Raw genomic sequence first — 24,238 nt, forward strand, 5'->3', positions numbered from 1 at the left:
GTGTATGAACAAACAGCACCTTCTTCCTCTCTCCTGGGACTCGATGTTGGCCGATGCTTTCTGGACACATTTGTCACTTTGAGCTTTTTGACCTGAAGGGTCTGAGCAGCCTGGATCTGCTCCAGCATCTGCTCGGAGAACAAAAGTCAGGATCCGATTGGCTGTGAGCAGCATGTGGGAGCAAAGCTGGAACACCTGAGGACGGGCTTGAAGAAGCAGAGAGTCAGTGCAGACAGAAAGCCTCAGAGCTTTGAAGGAGAGGCTGCAGGAGCCCAGAGCATAGACTGGATATCAAAGACTGGAGTCAGTGTATTTGGAGCAGATGGTGGAGCGCTCAGTTTCTCAGTGGATTCATGTTTCAGTCCTGGACGCTGAAGCTTGTTTGAAAGGACACAGATGGACCTTGTCTCCTTCTTTCCTTCCTTTTGTGTCCTCTGTGCTTCATCTGCTGCTCTTCACTCTGTTACTTTGGACTGATTTCACTCACACTTTGTTTCCATGGTTTCTGTGCGTCACGCTGACAGCACGTGAACAACACGACATGTTTGATCTCAAAGAAGGAGCAGCATCCTCTCTCCACCCTGTTTCTCCATCTTCTACAACACCTGATTCATTCCAGTTTCTCTGCTTTCACTTTGATTCCTGAGCGTCTGTGATGAACACACTATCAGCATCACTGACATGTTTCATCATTTAAAAACACTTCCTGTCACTGTGGTGGTTACAGTGACATCATGCAGTTTGTGCTTTGACCTCCAGAGGGCGACAAATCAGCACAGACAGAGAGCTCCATTCAAACTTTGCTGCCATCAGGAATAATTCTTCAAATATAATCATCAGTGTTTGAGCAGCTATGATATCAGGGACAATGTGTGACGATACTGAACATGTCACATGACACACCTTCAACGTCATGTGATCCACTCTCAGTCTGCACTTTCAGTCATGACTTCATGAATTTATGATCAGTTTACTCCTGAAATATTCAAATGCTGCAGGGTGAAGAACAACAAAGTGCTGACACGTGTTTGTGTTTCAAACAGGAAAACCAGCAGAAATGAATCATCTTTGGACAACATGACAGAGATTAGTGAGTTTCCAAGTTGCACTTGAATGCAGCACACATAGTTTCTGATGTTCGTGGTTGTAAACGTGTCCTCAAACGCCGCTCTGACTCTTTCCTTCCTGCTCAAAGTTCCTCTTTTCTGAACTTGGTGTTTGTGCCTGATGCTGATCGTCTCCGTGCGAAGGTAACGTAAGCAGTGTGTAATGTTTCCTGGCTAACATCAGCTGTGTGCAGCTCAGTTCCAGCACAAATCTGCCGCTCCATAGTTCACGGTAACGGACTCATGAGGCCGACCGTTAAACGCTCTCCCGCCATTTTGTCTGTGTGCGCGGATGTGTACGTTTTTGTTACCACTGTCATCAGATCAATAGCCTATTTGTAAAAGATCTCTGTTCATAGTTTAGTTGGATTTTAAAAGTCTGTAGTTGGACAGTTTTATTTTGGACTGATGCTAAAATTCTTGCTGATTGTTTCTGTCCAGGTTTTGTACTTGACATCCGCCATTTTGGACGTGATACGCTGTAGAGAGCATGTTCAGAAAGAGAACCTGTTTTATTAATAACCTCTTTCAGATAGAAGAATATGAAAAAAAACAACAACAAATAGGATAAAACTTTAAATTACTTGAATTTTTAAAATCACCAGCATCTGTTGACACAATATTTGATCATTTCAAATTTTTGTTTTCATTTTCTCTTCCTAGTTCCTTCTTTCTCAGTCTCTTCATTCTCCTTGTCAGTTAGTTATTATCATCAGATCCCATGAGACATGAGACCCAGACAACACAAGTTTACAAGCTAACATCATGTCAGCTAACATTAGACGATAGCATCATAAACTTTAAATTACTTTGCCTCTGATCAACAGTTTGATTACATTCTCACATCACAGGGTTATTTGCTAAGTGTGAGTCCGCCCACATTAGATCCACTTTTCAGCAGGTGGAATAATTTGTAGTACTGCTGTGTTTAGCAGCATGTTTTGCAAATTACTGCATTTTGTTTGACTTCCTTGTGAAATCCAAAAAAACCCCAATAAAATTACATAAGGTATAAATAAAAGCCAAACGAAAGGAAAAATAAAATCCTCCTGGATCTCGGTACCTCCAGGAGCAGCTGGTCAGCTGACCTGAGACTGACACGGTGTGTGGAGATGAAGAAGCTCAGAGAGCTACAGCGGGGCAAGACTGTGAAAGCATTTAAAGACAAACGGCACGGATTTTAAAATGAACTGAAGACACAGGCAGCCAGTGCAGGGAGGCCAGCACGGGGGTTATATGCTCTCTTTTACAAGTTCCTGTTAGGAGTTGTGCAGCAGCATTTTGAACCAGCTGCAGACGTGAGAGCAATGACTGACTCACCCCCACATAAAGTGCGTTACAGTAGTGCAGGCGGGAAGAAATAAAAGCATGGATCACTGTTTCAACGTGCTGCTTTGAAAGAAAAGATTTGCCAGTCGCCTTAAATGATAAAAACTGGACTTCACCACTGCTGTGATTTGGTTCTCCAACTTAAAACCAAGGTCAGGAACAACAGGTTTAAAATAAACTTCTGGGGGTCCCAAATCTACAGAGGAGGACTCGCAGGGACCACTGGGTCCAAACACCAACACTTCTGTTTTCTTTTCATTAAAATTTAAAAAGTTTAGAGCCAACCAAGCTTTAATGTCATCTAGACATGTCATGAGAGGTTTGATGGAGATGCCATCCTTCTGCTTCAGTGGCAAATGAATTTGGCAGTGCCACCAATACCCACTACATCACTTAATTGAGAAATTAGAATATTGTGGTCTACGGTGTCAAAGGCAGCAGTTAGGTTAAGCAAGACCAGAACAACATGGTTACCAGACTCACATCCCAGAAGGATGTCATTAAAAACCCTTAATAATGCAGATTCATTGCTAGGAAGGGTTTTAAAACCTGACTGAAAAACCTCAAAGATGCCGTTATCATCTAGAAAATCTTTCAGTTGACTAAAAACAATTTTCTCTAAAACCTTGGAAACTAAAGGCAGCTTGGAAATAGGCCTATAATTAGCTAAAACGTTGTGATCAAGGCCAGGTTTCTTAGCGCTTTGATGTCCTCACCAAGAAAAAAAGCAGTGTAATTTTCTTTTTTCATTTCTTATTGATTTGGGTGAGTAATAACCACAATCATTGTTTTCAATAGACCCTGTAGTTTTTAAAATATTGATCTGTACCAAACAGTTGAGATGTCACTTGAGATGTCACGCAAATACAAGTACATTAGATAATACAGTTGAAAAAATTTAATAAAGTTCCAAATTAAAATTAAATGAATAACAAAACCTATCCAGGGCATCGGACACAGTTTATTTCTAGCAGCATGCCAGTGAACATTGCTGTTTTCATTCCATCAAAGGACAGTATAATATCAAACAACAAAATACATCGTTTTTTCATCTGCAAATGTGAAAAATGTGCTGCAGCACAAAACACTCACATTCAGGCCACTTCTGGTTGAATGCTACTGTGCCAAATCATTTTTGTTTTAAAAAACAGCAAAAAACAGTGCAAATCAAGCACATCTGCTTGTGGTTTTGGTCTTTGGGGTCTTAGTGTGTAGCATCTCTTCTGTGGTCTTGGAGAGCTGGATCATGGTTGTCCAACTCTAGATGCTGGCTTGTTAACTTGGTTCAGACACAGCCAGGTGGAAACCTTGTGAGAGCCATCGGTTTCTGGTCCAGTAGGGCACAGTCCCTCTTGTAGACCAGGTATTCGATTCAAGGATGTGTCCGAACAGTGGGATATGCCATCTCCTTAACTTGTAACTTATAACTTGTCTTATACAGGTGTAATATCATATCAGAGAGCTTAATTCCTCCAATATGCTAATTATATACATGGATGAGTGATGGGCATGGGACGGTGATCTTTGCATTGGACTCTTTGCTCCACCGTTTGACCGATGAAAGAGGCATGAACCCACAGGCATTGGTTAAGAGGTTGACACATTTGTTGTCAAACCATTTCATTGCAATCAGACCTTGAAAAAGGTCAGTTTGGTCATACAGTACCAATGCACCTGACAACAGAGGAGGTGTGCAAGTTCTGGACCAAGTTGAAACTTGTGAGGAGCTGAGGTTCTTTTATGGGTTTGCATAGTGTTTTTTACCTCTTTGGCCCCTTGGAGGTAGCTTCTGTTCTTTTTCACTGAGGGGAGCATTGAAAAATGTTGATCTCCCTTGATACAGCAACAAGTCATGGATGATGCCAGATGAACTTGATTGGCAGAACAATTTAAAGCCCCACTCATACTGGTGGAGAGTGCCAGCCCTGTTAGCTTCATATGAAACCATGACCTCAAACACACTGTAGTTGAAGATGGATGGTATCATGAGTATCATGCCACAGGACCATGTGATTTTAGCCATATAAGTTTTTAGCGTCCATATAGTACTTGTTCAACATGAAATTATAATTTTGACAATTTACTAATTTTAACTTTGTAACTAAGTTACAAGAATGACTTACTGAGAAAATTATTTCAGCATATTCTTGCTGTACTAACACTTAATTTGATTTATCAACAGCAATTGATAAACAATGATTTTATAGCAAATAATTAATATTAATAACATTTAGGTTGTTAGCATTAGCACCATGAAGGGACAAATCAGCTGTTTTTTTAAAAAAAATTATTAAATATTTAATTTCACTTTTTAATGCTGACAAGTGACATACATCTGTTTAGTAAGTCCTCTAACACTATCTGTCAGATCTTTGTTACTTCGGAAACATGGGTTAAACAATTTCTCTTCCACGACGTAATCCGATAAAAACCAATCTCTTTATCCGTCGGCTTCCCGTGGCTGTCATGCGGCTATTGCAGTTAATAATACAACAGCTTCTTGCCATTCTTTGTGTGTCTTTTTATCGCTGTGTGACTGTTTTCATGTGAAAGCCTGCTTGCACATGTACCGCTTGCCACTTGTTCCCAGAATCCTTTGCGCTTTTACCCCTGAATGACGTCACATTTTCAATCTCTATCCGGTTGTTCAGTCTGACGTCACTAGCCGTGTCTGGGCCTAAACTCTGCTGCAGGTCCATATATCAAACGATCACTGTGGCATTACTGAGAGTTAAAAACTGTCTAAAGTCTTTCATCTTTAATAAAATGATCAGCGTTCTGCTCTACCAGGTGTAACAATTGAGTTTAACATCCAGGCATCCATGAAAACGGAATTTATGACATTTAACGGAGTTAGAAGTTAGCAGGGAGTTAGCTCGCTAGCTTCTATCTAAATACAATATAGCATGTCCTGACTGCGGGGTTTTGGAAACAAATTCAAACATACAGCTCTGCTATCACTTCCAGCATAAATGAAGACAGAAAACTAAACAGCAGTGACGTTTGTAGGGTTACTGAAGTTTGGCTAGCTGGTATATAATGATGTGCTAGGTGACCGCTAGCGACACAGCTATGTTAGCATAATATAAACAAGCTAACTTTTTTTCCACTCGATAAAAGTTAAGGTGAGTGTTCTCGGTGGTCAGGAACAAATGTAATCGCATGGCAGGATGCTGTAAAAGGACCAAACTTCAGCCAGGAGAACAACTGAGATAATCCATCCACAATACGAGGTTAGTCATTCATATACTGCTGCATGGGCTGGGCTGTAGTTACATCCTAAGGTTTTAAAAACTGAGCTTAAATAAATGATTAGCGGTAATAAAAGCCGAGGGAGGTCAACAGTGATCACTGACTGTTTTAGGAGCTTTTTGAGATCAAATAGAAGAAAATACATAACATTAAACATGTTAACAACACAAAAGCCATATTAAACGCAGACTACTTTAGGCCCGGAAGTAGGATTCGTCACGTCATCACTTAACGACCAGATAATGGCGGTTGTTGATGGATGTGGCTCTGATGCAGCTAGTCAGCCGTGGTAGCTGCTGATAATCATGATGCTATCGGCAAAAATAACAGGAAATCGGGACCGTAAGCCAGTTTCTGTCTTAGCACATTTGTGCCGCTGTGTGTTTTTGTTGTTTTCTTTTGCAGCTATTTCAGTGAATTGTAGTCGGAGTGCGGTGAAACTTGGTGTTTGGAATCGGTGATAGCTCTGGAAGCTAACTTTCTTTAGCCGGTTACATGAAGTCTGGAGAATTTCTGGTTCGGTTTCGTTTGTTTATGGACTTTTGGGCATTTACGTAACTATTCTTTTATTTCTGTCAGGACTTATATTTCTGACGTGTTATAACCGATCAAACGTGATCTCCTCCCTTTTGCCCCCGGTACGGGAGTGCGGGGCTTATTAAAGTAAATTTGTAAGAATCAGGAATTTATTTAAGTTTTTCTCTCTCTTTTTCATTTTCTTTTGCTAACTGTGTTTAACATGAACGTGGTCATTGAAAGCATCTCAGTCGGTGCTGCTGTCTCCTGTGTCTGTACAGAGTTTGATCTTCAGCACATGATGTTCGTCTGTCTCTGCATCTGTTTCTCTGACTGCAGCTGTGTTTGGAACATCCAATCCTCCAACACCTCAACTCTGCTGATCCTCTTTGAATCCTGGATCAGGAAGTTGAATATTTGGTCTTTAAGTTTCTGTCTTAAACTCAGTCTTACTTGGAGCTTCATGAGTGCAGCTCCTGTTCAGACAGGTGTTCACAGAGACAGGTATTAATGACCTTCCTGTTCCACATGTGTAAATGTGCACACTGCTGTTTGTGCCACGTGATGCTGCAGGGTCTGTTAACATGATGGTAACATCTGTTCTAACAGCAGCTTTGTCAAACGCCTCTCTGGCTGTTTCCTTCCTGTTTCACTTCCTGAACTTGGTGTCTCTGACTGATGCTGATCGTCTCCGTGTGAAGCTCCGTGTTGAGGTAATGTTAACAATCTGTAATGTTCTCCTGGCTAACATCAGCTGTGTGCAGCTTAGTTCAGCACAAATCTGCCGCTCCATAGTTCACGGTAACGGACTCACAGCTGGACCAACGAGGCCGAGCTGGCCTGCTGGTATTATACAGCTAATATATATATTGTTTAGTATTAAGCTTTGCTTGTTCCATATTCAGTTTTTCAGCAAAACTTGCTTGAGTCCATAAGAAAAGATTCATTCTTATATCTAGAGGAAGATATTTTTTTCAATAAATATTACTGTTAGCCCGTGACTTTGTTCCAGTTTTGAATTTTGGCCCACTGTGTATCTGAGCTTGACACCCCTGCTCTATACTCAGACTCACAGAGAGGTCACAGCTGGTTTGATAGATTATTATTTAGCACAGGTGGAGTTTAGACGCAGATTAAACACGTAAACGTCTGATTTCCACTCCAACAGGAAGTGATGTTTCCACCACAGACAGTCATGTGACTCAGACTGTTTCCTCCAGCAGACGGTTAACCAGTGTAGAAACACAGAGCTGTAACGTCACAGTAAGAGGACCGTTTGGTTTATGAGGACAGCAGCTGCTCACAGAGGAGGCTCATCAGAGCGGCTGTAACACATTAAACATCTGTCTGTGCATCACTCTGATGCTTACAGATGATATTTCAGTAGAATCACTTTCTTATCCTTTAAGTCTGATTGAGATCTAAGACTCCAAGACAGACCATCTGCTGTCATGACAACAAAAACTGGTTTAAAACAGTTTATTTCTCGATTAGAGTTTTCATATTTCTAAATACCTCAATTTTGTCCTCACGGTCGTATAATATATTTACGTATGAACAGTTGAATAGATGTATTTGAGCAATAAGAACAAAGTAGATACAAATCAGACCTGAGTGATGGTCTCAGCTCTAACTTTAATGTTAGCCTGAGTCAGGTGATTAAACTCTGATGAACTGTCTGCTCTGTCTGATAGAACCTATTCATGCTGCAGTTATGTTCAACTAACAGCTGACATTTAACTAGAAAAGTTCTTTATTCATCACATATGAAAATAAACTGCATGGTGATGATCTGTAGAAAAATAACAGAAGACTTTCAGCTCTCAGCACAGGGTGGAGTTTGTGGTGCAGCATGCAGGACAGTGTGTAGATGGAGGCAGGTGGACACTTTGTTCTTGGACCGATGGAAAGATTCTTGCTGATGCTTCTGTTGTTACCTGTTGTTGTCGCCCGTGTGTCTGCTGCTGCTGACCTGAAGTATTAGTAGTTGCATGTTTCACCACAGAGTGCACCGCACAGACGCTCCTTTATGGAGTGTTTGTGCTACGATTGTTGAGCATCTCCATAACAGTGACTTTGACTCATGCAGTGTAAATCCATATTTGGCTTGTGTTTGTGTGATGAGGATAAACCAGTGGCTGTGGGTCCTTTTCCACAGCAATGGTTAGTTTGTACGTTTCCTCTTTTCAGCTCCTGGTACGTCCAGCTCAGTATAGTAGTTTGGTTTCATGTAGGACGCTGTTACAGCTGATAGGCAGAGCCACACTCGTCTTTTATTGTGTCTCAGGCTGCAGGTTACTTAGAATTCAGTTTGTTAAATATAATTAATGAAGTTATCTGAATATGTTGTGTGCGTCTGTAGTGCACGTTTGAACCTGTGCAGCCTTTGACTTTAAACACCATCGTTACAGTCCACTTACACTCAGACAAACAGCAGCTTCACTGCATCTATGTTTGTCTGCTTAGACACAATCACTGCTGTGTTTCAGTGCCTCTGCTAAACTGCAGCTTGCTGATGAAAGCTGCGTCTCACATGGATGTTAGTCCAACACACCTCTGCAGCTCTCATGTGCACATGAATGATTTGTGTTTCCTCTGCAGGTAGAAAGTGTGTGTGAGCTGAGCAGCATGGATCAGTGTGAGGACAGAGAGGAGGGAGCCCCTCCCTCTAAAAGCACTCTGTGTGGGGAACATGAGAGCCAGACCAAAGCTCAGAGGTGAGATGACCATCTCTAACTGTCCATGACTCTTCTCCATGTCACAGCTCAGCACTCACATCACTGCTCCATCATTATTCACAGGAACCAGCCTGGACCTCCACCCAGCTCTGTGTCCTTACAGAGTGATGGGTCTAAACATTTCTCCATTGAATGTGAATTCCAGCCTGAGTCTGCTGCAGAGAGGTGAGCTGTTACCGTGTAAAAAACCGTTTACCTCTGGGTGGCGCTCTGTTCTTCCTTTTGCTCATGCTCAGCCTGCAAACAAGTTTATTTTTGGAACAACGAAGGGATTCTGAGTCTTCATCAGCTTCTGTGGCTGCAAATGAAAAACACGTTTTTCTTCTCTAACAGTTTCTACAAGAGATCTGTTGAACCTCTACACAGGTATTTTTCTGACTTCACCTCCAGTCGTAGCACCAGCTTAAGAGGAAATGTCAAACCTGCAGAGAGGTGAGCTGTTAGTAACATGAACTCTTTGATTAAACTGCTTGATGTTGTTGGATATAAACTGCAAACACGTCGTTCCCTCAGTCCATTTAAACTGTCTCTTTAAAACAACTGAAAATCCACTTCAGCAAACAGGAAGTGATGCTCGTGCTCATGGTTTCTGCATCAGTCATGCTGTGGAGGAAGTTAGCGGTAAACTCAGTTAAGCATAGAAATCACTTATACTCAAAACTCAACCATCAGTAATTACTTCTTAGATTATAGATTATATTATATATATTTTATTATAGATTATAGATCAGTTTGAGTTTCATAGAAAACAACAGTAAGCTGCTGTCTGTCTTTAGTGCCAAGAAGACCGTTTTCTACCAGGAAATAAAATCACAAGACAGTTTCTAAAGAAATTAAATACCAGCTGTTTATCAAACCGGTTCACAATCAGGGGATTTGTCTTTAAACACAAAGGAATCAAAGCTTGTCATAAGAACCGAACATCTTGTCTAAAGACCAAAGAGGAGAAACCATCCCCAACAATCTTCTCCCCATTTGTCCACCATTAAAATCCACTCCAGTCAATAAAAATGAAATAATCGTTCATGCTGCCTGTTGGACGTGCGTTCTACTTAACGAGCTGTTCAGTAGGATTAGTTACCTTTGATGCTTGAACCAATCCAATTATCAGCACCAGAAATTCATTAGCAGTTCCCAATAATTTGTTTTTCAATTCATTGCTTGCCCTGAAATAATAAAGTATAAGATTTAATTGAAGACACATTTATTTACACACAACACAACATCTTTTGCTTTAGGCTTTGACACAAGCAGTACACTGCATGTACTGGACTTCCTTTAGTTAAGTCCAGAGACGTTTCCAAGTTCCATTGACTGAATGCTTGATTTATGCTATTTTGCTCTTTGAGGAAGGAACTCTGAGAAATATGTATGCAACGTGGTCGGTCAAAAACCTCTGACTCTTACATGATGAATCCAAAACAACAAAACAAGACTCGCTGAGAGGCAGAATCCTGGTTACATTTGTGATGACACCACCTCATGTTAAAAGCTGCTCTGGTTGTAAATGATCCTTTTATTAGGTTACACAGACAGAAAGGGTGTAACACAGACAGTGGAGCAAGTACACGAGTTATTTCTTTCCAAACTAATGTACAGACCCCTGAAAAAAATATTTATCATTTATTTTTTATTAAAACATTTAATAGTTAAATAATATAAACAAAATTTATTTCCATTGAAAACATTTTATTGAATGACAGGTTGAGTTTAGATTCTAATCAAAAGATTAAAATATGCTCACAACAAAAATCAACTGACTTTCTACTGTAAGATAAAATGTACAATATTAGAGAGACAACAACAATCAGGTGATCCACTATGAGCAGCACCTGGTGACAGTGGGAAGGAAAAACTACATTTTAACAGGAGGATAGTTCTAACAGAGCCAGGATCAGGGAGGGGAGTAGAGAAAAGCTTCAGTGGAAAATGACTAACAGATGTATTTTTCTCTCTGTCAGAGCCGGAGAGAGTTCCTTGTGGTCTTCCTCTCCTCTTAGAAGGAAGGACTTTTCTGAAACAGAGTCTGGATCCATGGGAAGTGATCTGTTCCTGGGAAGTGCTTGGCCTCTGCTTCTGCCTCTTCCAAGTGCTCGGCCTCTTCCAAGTGCTCGGCCTCTTCCAAGTGCTCGGCCTCTTCCAAGTGCTTGGCCTCTGCTTCTGCCTCTTCCAAGTGCTCGGTCCATGGACTCTGTACCGTCCTTTGCTACAGAAACGTGAGTTATAACTAAGTTGTGAATGTGACATTCATGTGTTAAGTGTTAACTGCTCCCAAGTATAAAATGTACAAAATAGATAAATTATGCATATAATTAAAGAAGTTATAGTATATTATAAATATACAGTGGGGCAAAAAAGTATTTAGTCAGCCACCGATTGTGCAAGTTCCCCCACCTAAAATGATGACAGAGGTCAGTAATTTGCACCAGAGGTACACTTCAACTGTGAGAGACAGAATGTGAAAAAAAAATCCATGAATCCACATGGTAGGATTTGTAAAGAATTTATTCGTAAATCAGGGTGGAAAATAAGTATTTGGTCACCTCAAACAAGGAAAATCTCTGGCTCTCACAGACCTGTAACGTCTTCTGTAAGAAGCTTTTCTGTCCCCCACTCGTTACCTGTATGAATGGCACCTGTTTGAACTCATCATCTGTATAAAAGACACCTGTCCACAGCCTCAAACAGTCAGACTCCAAACTCCGCCATGGCCAAGACCAAAGAGCTTTCGAAGGACACCAGGAAAAGTATTGTAGACCTGCACCAGACTGGGAAGAGTGAATCTACAATAGGCAAGCAGCTTGGTGTGAAAAAATCAACTGTGGGAGCAATCATCAGAAAATGGAAGACATACAAGACCACTGATAATCTCCCTCGATCTGGGGCTCCACGCAAGATCTCATCCCGTGGGGTCAAAATGATCATGAGAACGGTGAGCAAAGATCCCAGAACCACACGGGGGGACCTGGTGAATGACCTGCAGAGAGCTGGGACCAAAGTAACAAAGGTCACCATCAGTAACACACTACAACGGCAGGGAATCAAATCCCGCAGTGCCAGACGTGTTCCGCTGCTGAAGCCAGTGCATGTCCAGGCCCGTCTGAAGTTTGCCAGAGAGCACATGGATGATACAGCAGAGGATTGGGAGAATGTCATGTGGTCAGATGAAACCAAAGTAGAACTTTTTGGTATAAACTCAACTCGTCGTGTTTGGAGGGAGAAGAATACTGAGTTGCATCCCAAGAACACCATACCTACTGTGAAGCATGGGGGTGGAAACATCATGCTATGGGGCTGTTTTTCTGCCAAGGGGACAGGACGACTGATCCGTGTTAAGGACAGAATGAATGGGGCCATGTATCGTGAGATTTTGAGCCAAAACCTCCTTCCATCAGTGAGAACTTTGAAGATGAAACGAGGCTGGGTCTTCCAACATGACAATGATCCAAAACACACCGCCCGGGCAACAAAGGAGTGGCTCCGTAAGAAGCATTTGAAAGTCCTGGAGTGGCCTAGCCAGTCTCCAGACCTCAACCCCATAGAAAATCTGTGGCGGGAGTTGAAAGTCCGTGTTGCTCGGCGACAGCCCCAAAACATCACTGCTCTCGAGAAGATCTGCATGGAGGAATGGGCCAAAATACCAGCTACTGTGTGTGCAAACCTGGTAAAGACCTATAGTAAACGTTTGACCTCTGTTATTGCCAACAAAGGTTATGTTACAAAGTATTGAGTTGTATTTTTGTTATTGACCAAATACTTATTTTCCACCCTGATTTACGAATAAATTCTTTACAAATCCTACCATGTGGATTCATGGATTTTTTTCACATTCGCCACAGGGCTATGTGCTTAGCCCCCTCCTATATTCCCTGCTCACACACGACTGTGTTGCTAAACACGATTCCAACATCATCATCAAGTTTGCGGATGACACAACCATCATAGGCCTCATCACAGACAATGATCAGACGGCCTATAGAGAGGAGGTGATGGTGCTGTACGAGTGGTGTCTGGAAAATAACCTGACTCTCGACCAGTCAGGGAACACCAGCCCATCCACATAAACAGTGTCAAGGCCGAAAGGGTCAGCAGCTTCAAGTTCCTTGGAGTCAACATCACAGAGGACTTCTCCTGGACCCTTCACACAGACACTGCTTCACACAGACACTGCTATCAGGAAATCTCGCCAGCGGCTTTACTTCCTGAGGAGGCTGAGGAAGTTTAGCATGAATGCCAACATCACCTCAAATTTCTACAGGTGTGCAATCGAGAGCTTGCTGATGAGCTGCATCACAGTTTGGTACGAAGCTGCTCTGCCAGCAGCCGTAAATCACTACAGAGGGTGAAGGCAGCAGAGCACATGACTGGCACGAGGCTTCCTGCCATTCAGGACATTTATCTCCAGCTGTGCCTCCGTAAAGCACACAGCATCATCAAGGACCACAGCCACCCAGCACATCAGCTGTTCTCCTTGTTACCATCTGGCAGACGTTACAGGAGTCTGTCTGCTTGGACTACAAGACTTAAACACAGTTTCTACCATCAACCACAACACTTAAACACACACACACAGCACTCAGAAGCTGCAGCTTCACAAGTACTCTGTATAATCTGAACTGGTCACTCCACTTTATTGATATCTATATTTAAAAGTGCAATACTGTGATTTTCTGCTGCTCATTCTTGTGCAATGTCCCATCTGCCCCCCCGTCATGTTTCTTATTTAATCACTAGTGTACATATATTTATATTTATAGATACATATATATTTAGTCATCTTTTCTCTTTTACCACGTCTCTCTAATATTTGCTCCTTACTAGTTTTCTATTGTTTTATTATTTTATTTTATTTTCTCCTACTGTATCATGCTGCTGAGTGACTGCTGCTCGTCAAACACATCTCATTGCAATGTTGACCCTGTGCTAACTTGCATATGACAAATAAACTGAAACTGACTGTGCTGCTCTGACCCCCCTCCTCCTTTCAGGGTGGAGCCTGCTGGAGTCCGATGGTTGAGACCAGGTCTGAGGAAGTGTAAGTGTGTTTTTAATGGGATTCATGAAAACAAAGCAGCACACATTCAACCATCTTCATCATGTCAGGAGTCATCATCAAAGTGTCAATCAATGAACAGATGATGGATCAATAACTGCAGCTGGATTGTGTTTGTTCTCTCCATCAGATTCCTGTCAACTCACAATCGACACAAACACAGTGAACACAAAGCTCCAACTGTCTGACAACAACAGGAAGGTGACACATGTGGAGGAGGTTCAGTCATATCCTGATCATCCAGACAGATTTGATGTTTGTGAACAGCTGCTGTGTAGAAATGGTCTGACTGGTCGCTGTTACTGGGAGGTCGAGTGGAGAGGAGACGTTTATATATCAGTGAGTTACAGAAGCATCAGAAGGAAAGGAGGCAGTGACTGTGTGTTTGGATGGAATGATCAGTCCTGGAGTCTGTACTGCTCTGATGATGGTCCTCGTTATGTCTGGCACAATGACAGACTAACATCCATCTCCCCCTCCTCCTCCTCCTCCTCCTCTGTCTCTAACAGAGCAGCAGTGTATGTGGACTGTCCTGCTGGCACTCTGTCCTTCTACAGAGTCTCCTCTGACACTCTGATCCACCTCCACACCTTCAACACCACATTCACTCAAACTCTTTATCCTGGGTTTGCAGTCTGGCATACTGGTTCCTCAGTGTCCCTGTGTGCAGTTGAGTATCAGCAGTCTCGTCCTGTTATAGAAAACCATCAATTGCGTGAAGTCATTTACTAATCTTTTTTTTACTGTCCACTTTTTAGGATTTCAGAAAAGCACAAATGACTGAGGCTGAAAAACCTTCATACAGGTGACCAAATTATAATTATTTTATTTGTTATTTAAAAAAAGAATGGGGGTCTTTTTTGGATTTATTTGATAGGGACAGTAGAGACTGACAGAAAAGCAGAGGGAGCGAGAGAGGGAAGACCAGGGCCACAGGTCCGACTCAAACCCAGGCAAGCCACTATTCGCCAAACGGCATATGTCCGCTTGCTCTTCCCATTAAACTAAAGGTGTGCCAGCTGACCATAATTACTAAAAAACAAACTCAACCTGATGGAACAGATTATGTGATAACTCACTTTACGGTTTACATTGCTTCTGGTTAATTACAGTTTAATTCAGATCCCTCTAACACACACCACCAGACAAAAGTTTGTCATTTAAGATTGAAGAATTAATTAATGGCAGGACTTCTTTGAGCAGTTTTGTAGGAATGGGGTCTAAAAGACACGTTGATGGTTTGGAGGAAGTAATTATTGAAGTTAACTCAGAAAGATCAATTGGAGAAAAAGAGTCTAACTTAACATCAATGGTACTAAGAGTAGCTGTAGATAATATTACATCTGTGGGTTGATTATTGGTCATTTTTTCTCTAATGATAAAAATTTTATTTGTGAAGAAGTTCATGAAGTCATTACTAGTTAACGTTAAAGGGATGGTTGGCTCAAAAGAGCTCTGACTTTTTGTCAGCCTGGCTACAGAGCTGAAGAGAAACCTGGGGTTGTTCTTATTTTCTTCAATCAGTGATGAATAGTAAGATGTTCTGGCTTTGCGGAGGGCTTTCTTATAAAGCAGCAAACTATTTCTCCAGGCTAAATGATGATCCTCTAAATTTGTGACACGCCATTTCCTCTCCAGCTTACGAGTCATCTGCTTTAGGGTACGTGTTTGAGAATTATACCACGGAGTCAGGTACTTCTGATTAGAGACCTTAGTTTTCACAGGAGCTACAGTATCCAGAGTCGTACGTAGTGAGGAGGTGAAATTATTAACAAGATAATCGACCTCTGTTGGGGTAGCGTTCAGATAGCTGCTCTGCTCTGTGTTGGTACAGGGCATTGGAGATGATAACAGTGGGTGGATTATATTCTTAAACTTAGTTACAGCACTTTCAGAAAGACATCTACTTTGATAAAGTCTACTCTCCACCGCTGTGTAATCAATTATTATAAAAGTAAATGTTATCAGGAAATGATCAGACAGGAGAGGGTTTTCAGGAAACACTGTTAAATGTTCAGGTTCGATGCCATATGTTAAAACAAGATCTAGAGTGTGATTAAAGTGGTGGGTGGGTTCTTTTACATTTTGAGAGAAACCAATTGAGTCTAATAACAGATTAAATGCCATGTTGAGGCTGTCATTTTTAGCATCTACATGGATGTTAAAATCACCCACAATAATTATTTTATCTGAGCTCAGAACTAAATTAGATAAAAAGTCTGAGAAATCAGAAACTCTGTGTATTCCATGTTGCTTGCAGTGTCCTGTTGTGAGATGAAGAAAAATGTCACTGACTGGCAGATGTCCTAGAAAATGTCCTTTCATCCAGTTAAGGAAGACTGGGTTAAGAAATTTCATAATGTGTTCTTGGTGGATCATTATTATCTCTCTTCGGCCTGGTCTATCTCACTGTCAAATAGTGTTGTGTCAGTAATTAGCCATATGTTGACGGAGCACAGCAGCCACAGAGACAGTAGAGGAGGTGCTACAGATCGCCTCAGAACTTACGAAAAGTAACTGACCTGAACACTAAAAGGACCATATGTGGTCTGATTTAAATTTGGTGACATACATTCTTCACAAACTTTGTGATTGCCTGAAATTTAATAGTATAATAGAGAAGAACTTGAGACTTAGAAGTCAGGTTACTAAATTAAACTGTGAACCTATGAACTACAGCAGATACCAAAGTAAATCGTCTGTTTCCACACTTTCTCACAGTCTACTGGTAACTGGGTCTCCTGAATGCAGCAATGAAGCAAAGCTTGAAAACCTGTTGGGAGCTTCTTCCTGGCAAGCAGAAACCCATCCAGATGTTGAAAATCATACAGGAGAAACACCTGTAGGGACTGAGTTTAATTCAGTGAGCAGCACCCTGCCACCAAGCTCCCACCTGCACATCTGCTCCACAGCTTTCTGCTGCCTGACTCGCTCTCAAAGTCACTCATCTTTATTGAGCAACGTACCAAGGAACAACTTAACACGGGCAGCAAGCTTACCATCCATGAAGTTACATGAGTATACACCCAACATCAGTGTTGATGATTTTGGTGATGAAACCTACATGTTCCAGTGCTCCTGTCCAGGCCTGTACCAGTGCAGTGTGACCAACCTGATGTTTGTCATGAAGGGAGAAGGAGATGTGGTTTACAGGACTGTCCCTTGGAACAGAAGGCTGCTGGCCCAACACCACAAGAAGCCTGCAGGACCTCTGTTTGACATCACGTGTCCTCAGCAGTCTGTGTGTCAGCTTCATATCCTACACTGTGAGGTCATCTCCACAGGTGGAGGCCAGTTCTTGCAGGTTGCTCATGTGAAAGCTGAGGGCATCGAGTTTATCCACCCTCACCAGATAACCAAAACTCATGCTATTATAAATATCGAAGGGTTTTCTGCTTATGGTAATGTCAAGGATGAAGACTCTCCTCCCGACCCAGTCCAATCATTGGTTCTGCTCTTCTACAAACCCCCAAACGATTGTAATCCCAGATCTGTCCTCAGTGTGTTCATGTTGCCACGTAATGTTGTGTTCCCCAAAATGCGGCGTGACAGGAAGAAGTCAGACAAAACTGAGATATACATCGAGACAACCTCTGACTGCAAACTGCATCCAAAGCAGGCTTACACTCTGGCCACTGATCCTGAACATGACCTCATTAAAGTTCTACCAAAACAAGCTGATTTTCAAGAGGAGTTCTTCGAAAGCTACTTCCCATCATTTCAGGTGTTCTTAAAGGAAGTCTTTACAGATATTAACCTGTGTCTGAGAGACAAGAGCAGCTCCACCTGTGTTTGGGAAACAGAGGTTTGTCTTTTGCCTACTGGAGGAACAACTGGTACTGTGAAATCTTTGGATGCTGGTCCAAAAAAGATACGGAGGAGCTTCATCGAAAGGATATCAGGACCTGTTCTCAGCAGTCTGCTGGACCACCTGCTGGAAAAAAAAGTGTTAACTATAGATGAAGTGGACAAAGCAAATACAATGAAAAACAGAAAAGATAAAGCTAGTTGGGTTTTTGACACTGTGAGCAGGAAAGGTGGTGATTCAGAAATGTTTGAGGTTCTCCGTGAGGAGGATCCCTTTCTCTATAAACATCTAGGTTTGAAATAAAACGGAGAGCTGTCACATACAGATGATCTTGCTAACAGCCACTGTCACTAAACATAACATTCTCAGTGCTCCTAGGACAGTGCTGTCCAAACGCTGAATTTGTACCTACCTAGCTGTTAATCTCTTCAAGGAGTAAAGAAAAACGCATTACTCATCGATTTATTCTTATTGACTTGTAGCATTTTATGACACACAACAATTATAGATGTGTAATTTTTAACTTTTTCATGGCATGATAGTGTATTTCTTAACAATATCTATTTGTTTCATGTAGTTTTTAATATTATATTTAAACATTTTCATTTAAACCTTTCGCCAAATGTGTGATTGCAAATTTCTGCATGTTTTTTTGTTTTGTTTTAGAATTTGATTTTTTTTTTCCTGCATACTTCTGATGTTATCAGTTTTAATTTAATTTTTTGTTGGGTTTTTATTTTTTGGTTCATGGCAATGTCTGCAGGATATTTTCTGATATATTTACTGTATAATTACTGATTTTTGCCTTGTCAGATTATTGTAAACTCTTTCACTTTTACCAACATAAAATCACATCTTAAAGTGCTGAATCCAAGTATTTTCATGTAGCTATTAACAAGTTTTCACTGGCAGTGCCTGAATGGATTGCAATATAGTTTGAAATGTATGAAGGGCTCAGGTGAAATTTTGTATAAAAACCCAGAGGTTGTTACTCTTATGTTTACTCAAAAATGTTTTTGTGCTATAACTCTTCTGCTCCCAGTAACAACAGTGACTACCGTATCTTCTGCACTTTAAGGTGCACTTAAAATCCTTTTGTTAGACTGAACTGTTAAATGTTGTCATTTTTATGCTTACCATCTCTACATCGTTTTAACTCTGTGATGCAAGGAATTCCACTGCCCCCCCTCCCTCTCGAGGTTCTGGTGGGGGGCTGTAGTCTTTTATTGCAGACACATCCTTGTGACGGTCTTTTTGATGTAAGCTTCCTGCCCAGCAGGAGGACACACACACACACACATTCTTACATACATACAGAAGTTCACACATATACATACAATGCCTTGTCTTAGAACCATTTGGGCGTTGCCTTGCTGTGATGAACTGTTTTCCCAATAAAAGGCAGCGAGAGGAGGCCATTGTCGGGGTCATTCGTAATGAGCTGAGATACCGACGAGGCCTCCCTTGCAAGTAAACGATCGATCACTGTTGCCTTGTTTTTCTTTCACGGGAATAAGTCCTGGATACAGCAGGGTCTGAGTTTAGACCCAACACCTTTAATTATCTCAAAAATCAGCAGTGCGCTTTATAATCCAGTGCGCCTTATGTATGAATTCTCGTTGTGCTGATCACAAAGTCGCAAAATCGCTAGCCCGACGTCCCGGAGCTAGCGATATCTCCGGTCGGGCGACCAAAATCTATCTCAGCCCCGCCCGTCGGGCTATATGATAACCTGACGGGCAGGGCTGAGATAGATTTTGGTCGCCCGACCGGAGATATCGCTAGCTCCGGGACGTCGGGCTAGCGATTTTGCGAGCCCTGCAAACCGATTTTATGTGGTACACGTCGCTCAAAAATCTGTCAAAAATGTTTTAGTACGACTTTGGTAAGCTACGAAGCCGCACCACTTCGCTTGATGGATTACGGCTACTGTAGTCAGGAGCCAGTAATCTGTAATCTGCCAGTAATCAGTAATCTGTGCCCAAAACTCCGTCCATGTCAGGGACCTGGGTCTGAGCGACCCAGTCCATGAGCAGTTATGACTCCTTTTATATTATGTGTTTCTGCACTGTGCTGCTGTTCTCGTGTCCATGCTTGTGTGTGTATAGGAAGGTGTGTTTGCGTGTGTGGATGTGGCTGTGACAGGCACCTTCAGGCCTGGTGGGTGGGTGGCCCTGCCAGCTGGCTGGCCACACTTGAAGTTCATCACACACCTGGACCTGATCAAGCCTTGTTGGGGAGCTACTTAACAGTGTGGCTGAGCGCTCCTCGGCACGGGATCGTTGTCATGTCATTTCAGGCTTCCACTGCTGAGGCTCGGGAAAATGAAGAGGATAATTAAGAGGAAGCATCAGTTCTGTCTCATCTAACTACACAGTATTATAATCATGCACTTATGTCTCAAACTAAGACAAAATGAGACAAAACGAGTTATGTGAGTCTTTAGATTATCAGTAAATTCTGGTGATAGGTTGACGCTCAGTGGAGCCATGTTTGGTTTGTGATGGTCAGCTTCTGTTTTGTGAATCGCTCTTTGTAATTTAGAAGATCGTGCAGAAATGTGCGCGCCCTTATCTGAGAGGACATGGAGAGAGTGTCGCAGACTCGAGGTGATAAGATAAACCTCGGCGCTGGACGGCCTGCGCGTTACCTATGTGCATCTTTTCAATGACATCAGGTGAACCCATAATAAGCATTTCTATGTCTTAGACATCTTCGGTCCCGCGAAGGCTGAAGATGCGATGATGAATTAATTTCTTACGGAAACTGGAACTAGTGTTCTAGTTTGTGTTTAACACGGACTCTTTAGTGCGCTGCACACTGGCTCTCTCAGCCCGCGGGTTTCGGAACAAGAAGAAAGGAGAAAAAAGAGCACAAGCGCATCGTTAAAGCCGACTAACGTGAAAACACGTGACAAGACGAAGGTAAGCGGTACGGTTTGGTGACGTCACAGTGGAATCCAGCGTCATGACTTTAACATTGAACAAATCCGGTCCGCACAGGCTCAGAGACAGACCTCATCCTTTTACTTTAACCATGAAACATGAAGCTGTTGCTCATGAGACAGGAGCTCAGCTTTCAGCGTCACAGCTGGAACAACATCAGCTGACATGAAAGACACACAGACGTTTGTTCCCTGTTAGCAAAGATGAAGATGGAGAGCGTGAGGGAACTACAGAGAGGAGGAGGAGGACACGAGCTGTGAGGGACGCAGTGGACCAGCCCTCAGACCTGTGTGTCTCACACTGCCCTGTGATTAAACTCCATGCACTCAGTTTCATTAACACTAATGAATAACAATCAAAAGATAAAGTAATAAGTTACTGTAGTTCTCAGTTACATCCTCGTGTTTACTCCACGTTCGTCTCTTTCAGACATCAGCAGGAGCGAGGACGACCCCCCCCCAGTGTGAGGACGTTCCCACCACATGAATGGGGGACAGGAGGCGCAGCTTCCAGCCCAGCTGGTAGGAAAGTCCTCCTTGGGTGGACTTCTCTGTAACTATGGACTCGTGCATGCAGACGTTTCAGTCCACAGTGATGTCAGTCAGTGCTTTTTAAAGATGTGCAGGATGTGAAATCTTCAGTTTGATTGTTAAATGTTCGTTCACTTTGTTTGTGCTTCAAATAAATTCACTTCATGGATGAAACAGTTCAATGTTGCCTCTTGTTTTGGTTCTGTGGCCCCATGAAACCCCCCCCCTGTGCGCACCCTGGTCGATCTGCTGTCAAACTTTACCTTCATCTATCAAATATTTTACATCAAAATGCTCCTTCCACTCATTTTCATGTCCTTTTCCTGCACACTGAAGTCTGAGGCAAAGCTTAAACATGAATCTGTCAACACATATAAACACACTCGAATCACAGCTTTTTCTCCTCATGCACATGAATCAGGGTCTGTCATTCAGCACACAGACTTAAATACACCAGTATAAAACAAGCAAGCGCTCCTTCCAAGTCTGTGAGCGCACGGTAATAGAAACACTTGACATGTGAAAGATAATCAGTGTTTGAATCTTCACAGAAATGCAAAAATAAAAACGTAGAATAGAAAACAGAAGTGAAGAAAATGCTGTTTTAATTTCCTTCCAGCATTAGAAGGGTGTGACATGATGCACACGTGTAGAAACAGACACGTGTACCTGTGCATGGACACATGATTCCATCTTTCTCATGCAAACACTCACCTACAGAAGCTGTAAACAGGCAGAGAATCAAAGCCAGCACAGCTTTCCTGCACATGTTGGTGTTCTCAGCAGTGACGCTGCTCAGAGCTGCTTCGTCCTCGTGGGTTTGGTGATGTGAGGCTGCAGGTCAGTAACCATGGTTACAGGTGACGCTCTGATGATCAAAGATGTCAGGTTATTGTTTCCATTCAAGACTAAAGTCAAATAAATCCACTGTATGTTTAGATAGTGTGTTAGTGTCGTTTCCATGGTAACACTGACTTATAAAAACAAAGGCGATCCATCAGATCAATAACGTGAGCTCATTTAAGTGCACATGTATGTTTGTGTATTCAGAGCATGAAGGCTGATGTACTCTGATGACTGCTGACATCTAGTGGACATTTCATGACATTACAACAACAGTTTGTGTGAAATAAAACGCAGATAGAAAACTTTAATTCACACAAAGAGGAGTCATGTGACTGTGACGACAGATGTCATTGGGTGAAAAGATCGGCGCCATCAGAACGCTGACTGATCTGCAGCCTGTGGCAGGAAGCAGTGCGTTCATCGTTCAGCTGTAACCTGATGGAGTCGTGTGTAAAATAAGGCAAAGATGTGGATGGAGCTGAGCAGACGCTGAGCTTGGCCCCCAGTGTTTCCAAACATACACACCACTGTGTTTGTTCCAACATCTCCAAGAAGTTTGAACTTTTTCATACAAACATTAGTAAACGAGGCCACACAGGTGATGACTTCATGCCTGTTGCTCTCTAATCTGGAAACACAGAAGAAGTCAGACGTGTGTGCAGCAGGGAGACGAGCGCTGTCATGCAGTGTGATGCTTCCAGCCTGCAGTCAAATGCCACCTTCAGCATGTTTCAGCCTTTTATCCACCATCACACCATGAAGCCGCCTCCACTCAGAGCAGCTACGTACTCTGAGCGCTTTGTCATCGGGTCTCCTTCGCCTCCTCGTGTCCTTGTCTCCTCCCTCCTCGTGTCTCAGGTGAAGCTCCACAGAAACCTGCTCGTGTGATTCTTCTGTGCAGAGCTTTAAACTCACGCTCTCCTGTCACACAAGCTCAGTTAAATAAAGTTTTTTGTCCTCGTGTGAACAAAGTGAGTGTGTGTGCTGAAAGCAGCTGCTGTGTGTGTGTTTCACTTCTTGTTGCATACTAAAACACACACACTCTCTTTCAGCTCAGTTTAGTGTGTGCAGCCAAACATCACGGCAGACTGCCACAGAGTTCAGCTTCCTCATAGTTTCACACGTCACTTCCTGACCTCACAGGAAACTAAACTCTGTCTCTCACAGCAAAGAACGGAGCATTTGTCAAAGCCACACATATTCTTAAGGACAAAATCAGTATTTCACAATAAAAGCCTTGTTAATACAAAACTGTCCAGCAGCTATTAGGAGGGCCTTTAATTTGAAATAGATGGAAAAGGAAGCAGAAAAGGTCAGCCAGCTTCAGCGGTCAGAGGTTAAAGGTCATGTCCATGAAGAAATGCTGTTCATACTTTGGTTATTTTTTTTGTCTGAACTGGCAGGAAGTCCTCTGTGAGAAGCAGGAAGTCCTACTTTTGTTGTTTTTGGTGACTTTCAGAAATCTTCCAGCCGCTATAAAATAAAGTGATGCTGGAAACATTGCTGTGGCAGACGGAGGGCTCAGCCGCCTCCAACCGAGTAAAGAGGTTCAGGCTCAGCAGCTCTGATCGTTCATTGGAGTCAGCACAGAGTGTGGAGGCAAGGCAAGTTTATTTGTATAGCACAATTCAACAAAGTGCTTTACAGAGACATTAAAAACAAAAACAAACAAAAAGCATGATTTACAATGATTAAAACAAGCAAACAAACTAATTAACAAACAAACAAACAAAACAGTATATAAAATCAAAACAGATAAAATCAGAACAGTAGATAAAATCAGTAGTTAATGTAAGTTTTGAAATATATATATATATATGTATGTATGTGACCTCTGTGTAGTGTCTTCTCTGGTCTGCATTCACAACAAAAAGGCAATGGTTAGAATGCTCTTTTTAATGTCGTGGGCAATCAGCACAAAATCTCGCAGGAATCCTCCATTATTCTCAGGATTACATTTCCACTTGCAGTGTGATCGTATAGTGGTAAATTTATACAACCAAAATAGAAAAACTTCAACACCATTAACATTGCATGTTAAATTTCCCAAATGAAAGGAATATAGAAATATATTTTAAAGCTGTACATGAAACAATGTAAATTCTCTAAACAGTG

At 42.1% G+C, this 24,238-nt stretch overlaps 2 protein-coding genes and 1 long non-coding RNA gene across 4 annotated transcripts in view; 2 read left to right on the top strand and 1 right to left on the bottom strand.

The window, feature by feature from the left end:
* LOC147333447 (E3 ubiquitin-protein ligase TRIM21-like) overlaps positions 1-24,238 on the bottom strand; it is a 525,380-nt gene that overhangs the window by 479,801 nt on the left and 21,341 nt on the right. The window lies entirely within an intron of this gene.
* LOC147333462 (uncharacterized) lies at positions 1,175-19,415 on the top strand. Its single transcript, XM_086267145.1, has 9 exons — positions 1,175-1,250; positions 8,805-8,920; positions 9,005-9,106; positions 9,275-9,373; positions 10,903-11,157; positions 13,930-13,976; positions 14,125-14,663; positions 14,753-14,799; positions 16,716-19,415. Exons 2-9 carry the CDS (start codon positions 8,832-8,834, stop codon positions 18,103-18,105), a joined length of 2,568 nt encoding a protein of 855 aa, XP_086123271.1. The 5' UTR covers positions 1,175-1,250; positions 8,805-8,831; the 3' UTR covers positions 18,106-19,415.
* Positions 19,675-21,442, top strand: LOC147333463 (uncharacterized). Of its 2 annotated transcripts, none has more exons than XR_015125522.1 (3): positions 19,675-20,236; positions 20,347-21,035; positions 21,177-21,442. It is a non-coding gene; the product is annotated as an uncharacterized LOC147333463 (long non-coding RNA). The 2 variants fall into 2 exon arrangements; XR_015125524.1 differs by having other exon boundaries at positions 20,347-20,726; positions 20,805-21,442.

The sequence above is a fragment of the Aulonocara sp. 'chitande type north' Nkhata Bay genome, linkage group LG3 (genome assembly GCF_057382095.1).
Source record: "Aulonocara sp. 'chitande type north' Nkhata Bay isolate Kocher_YH1m ecotype deep benthic linkage group LG3, A_spYH_male_GT1.1, whole genome shotgun sequence".
NCBI lineage: Eukaryota > Metazoa > Chordata > Actinopteri > Cichliformes > Cichlidae > Aulonocara > Aulonocara sp. 'chitande type north' Nkhata Bay.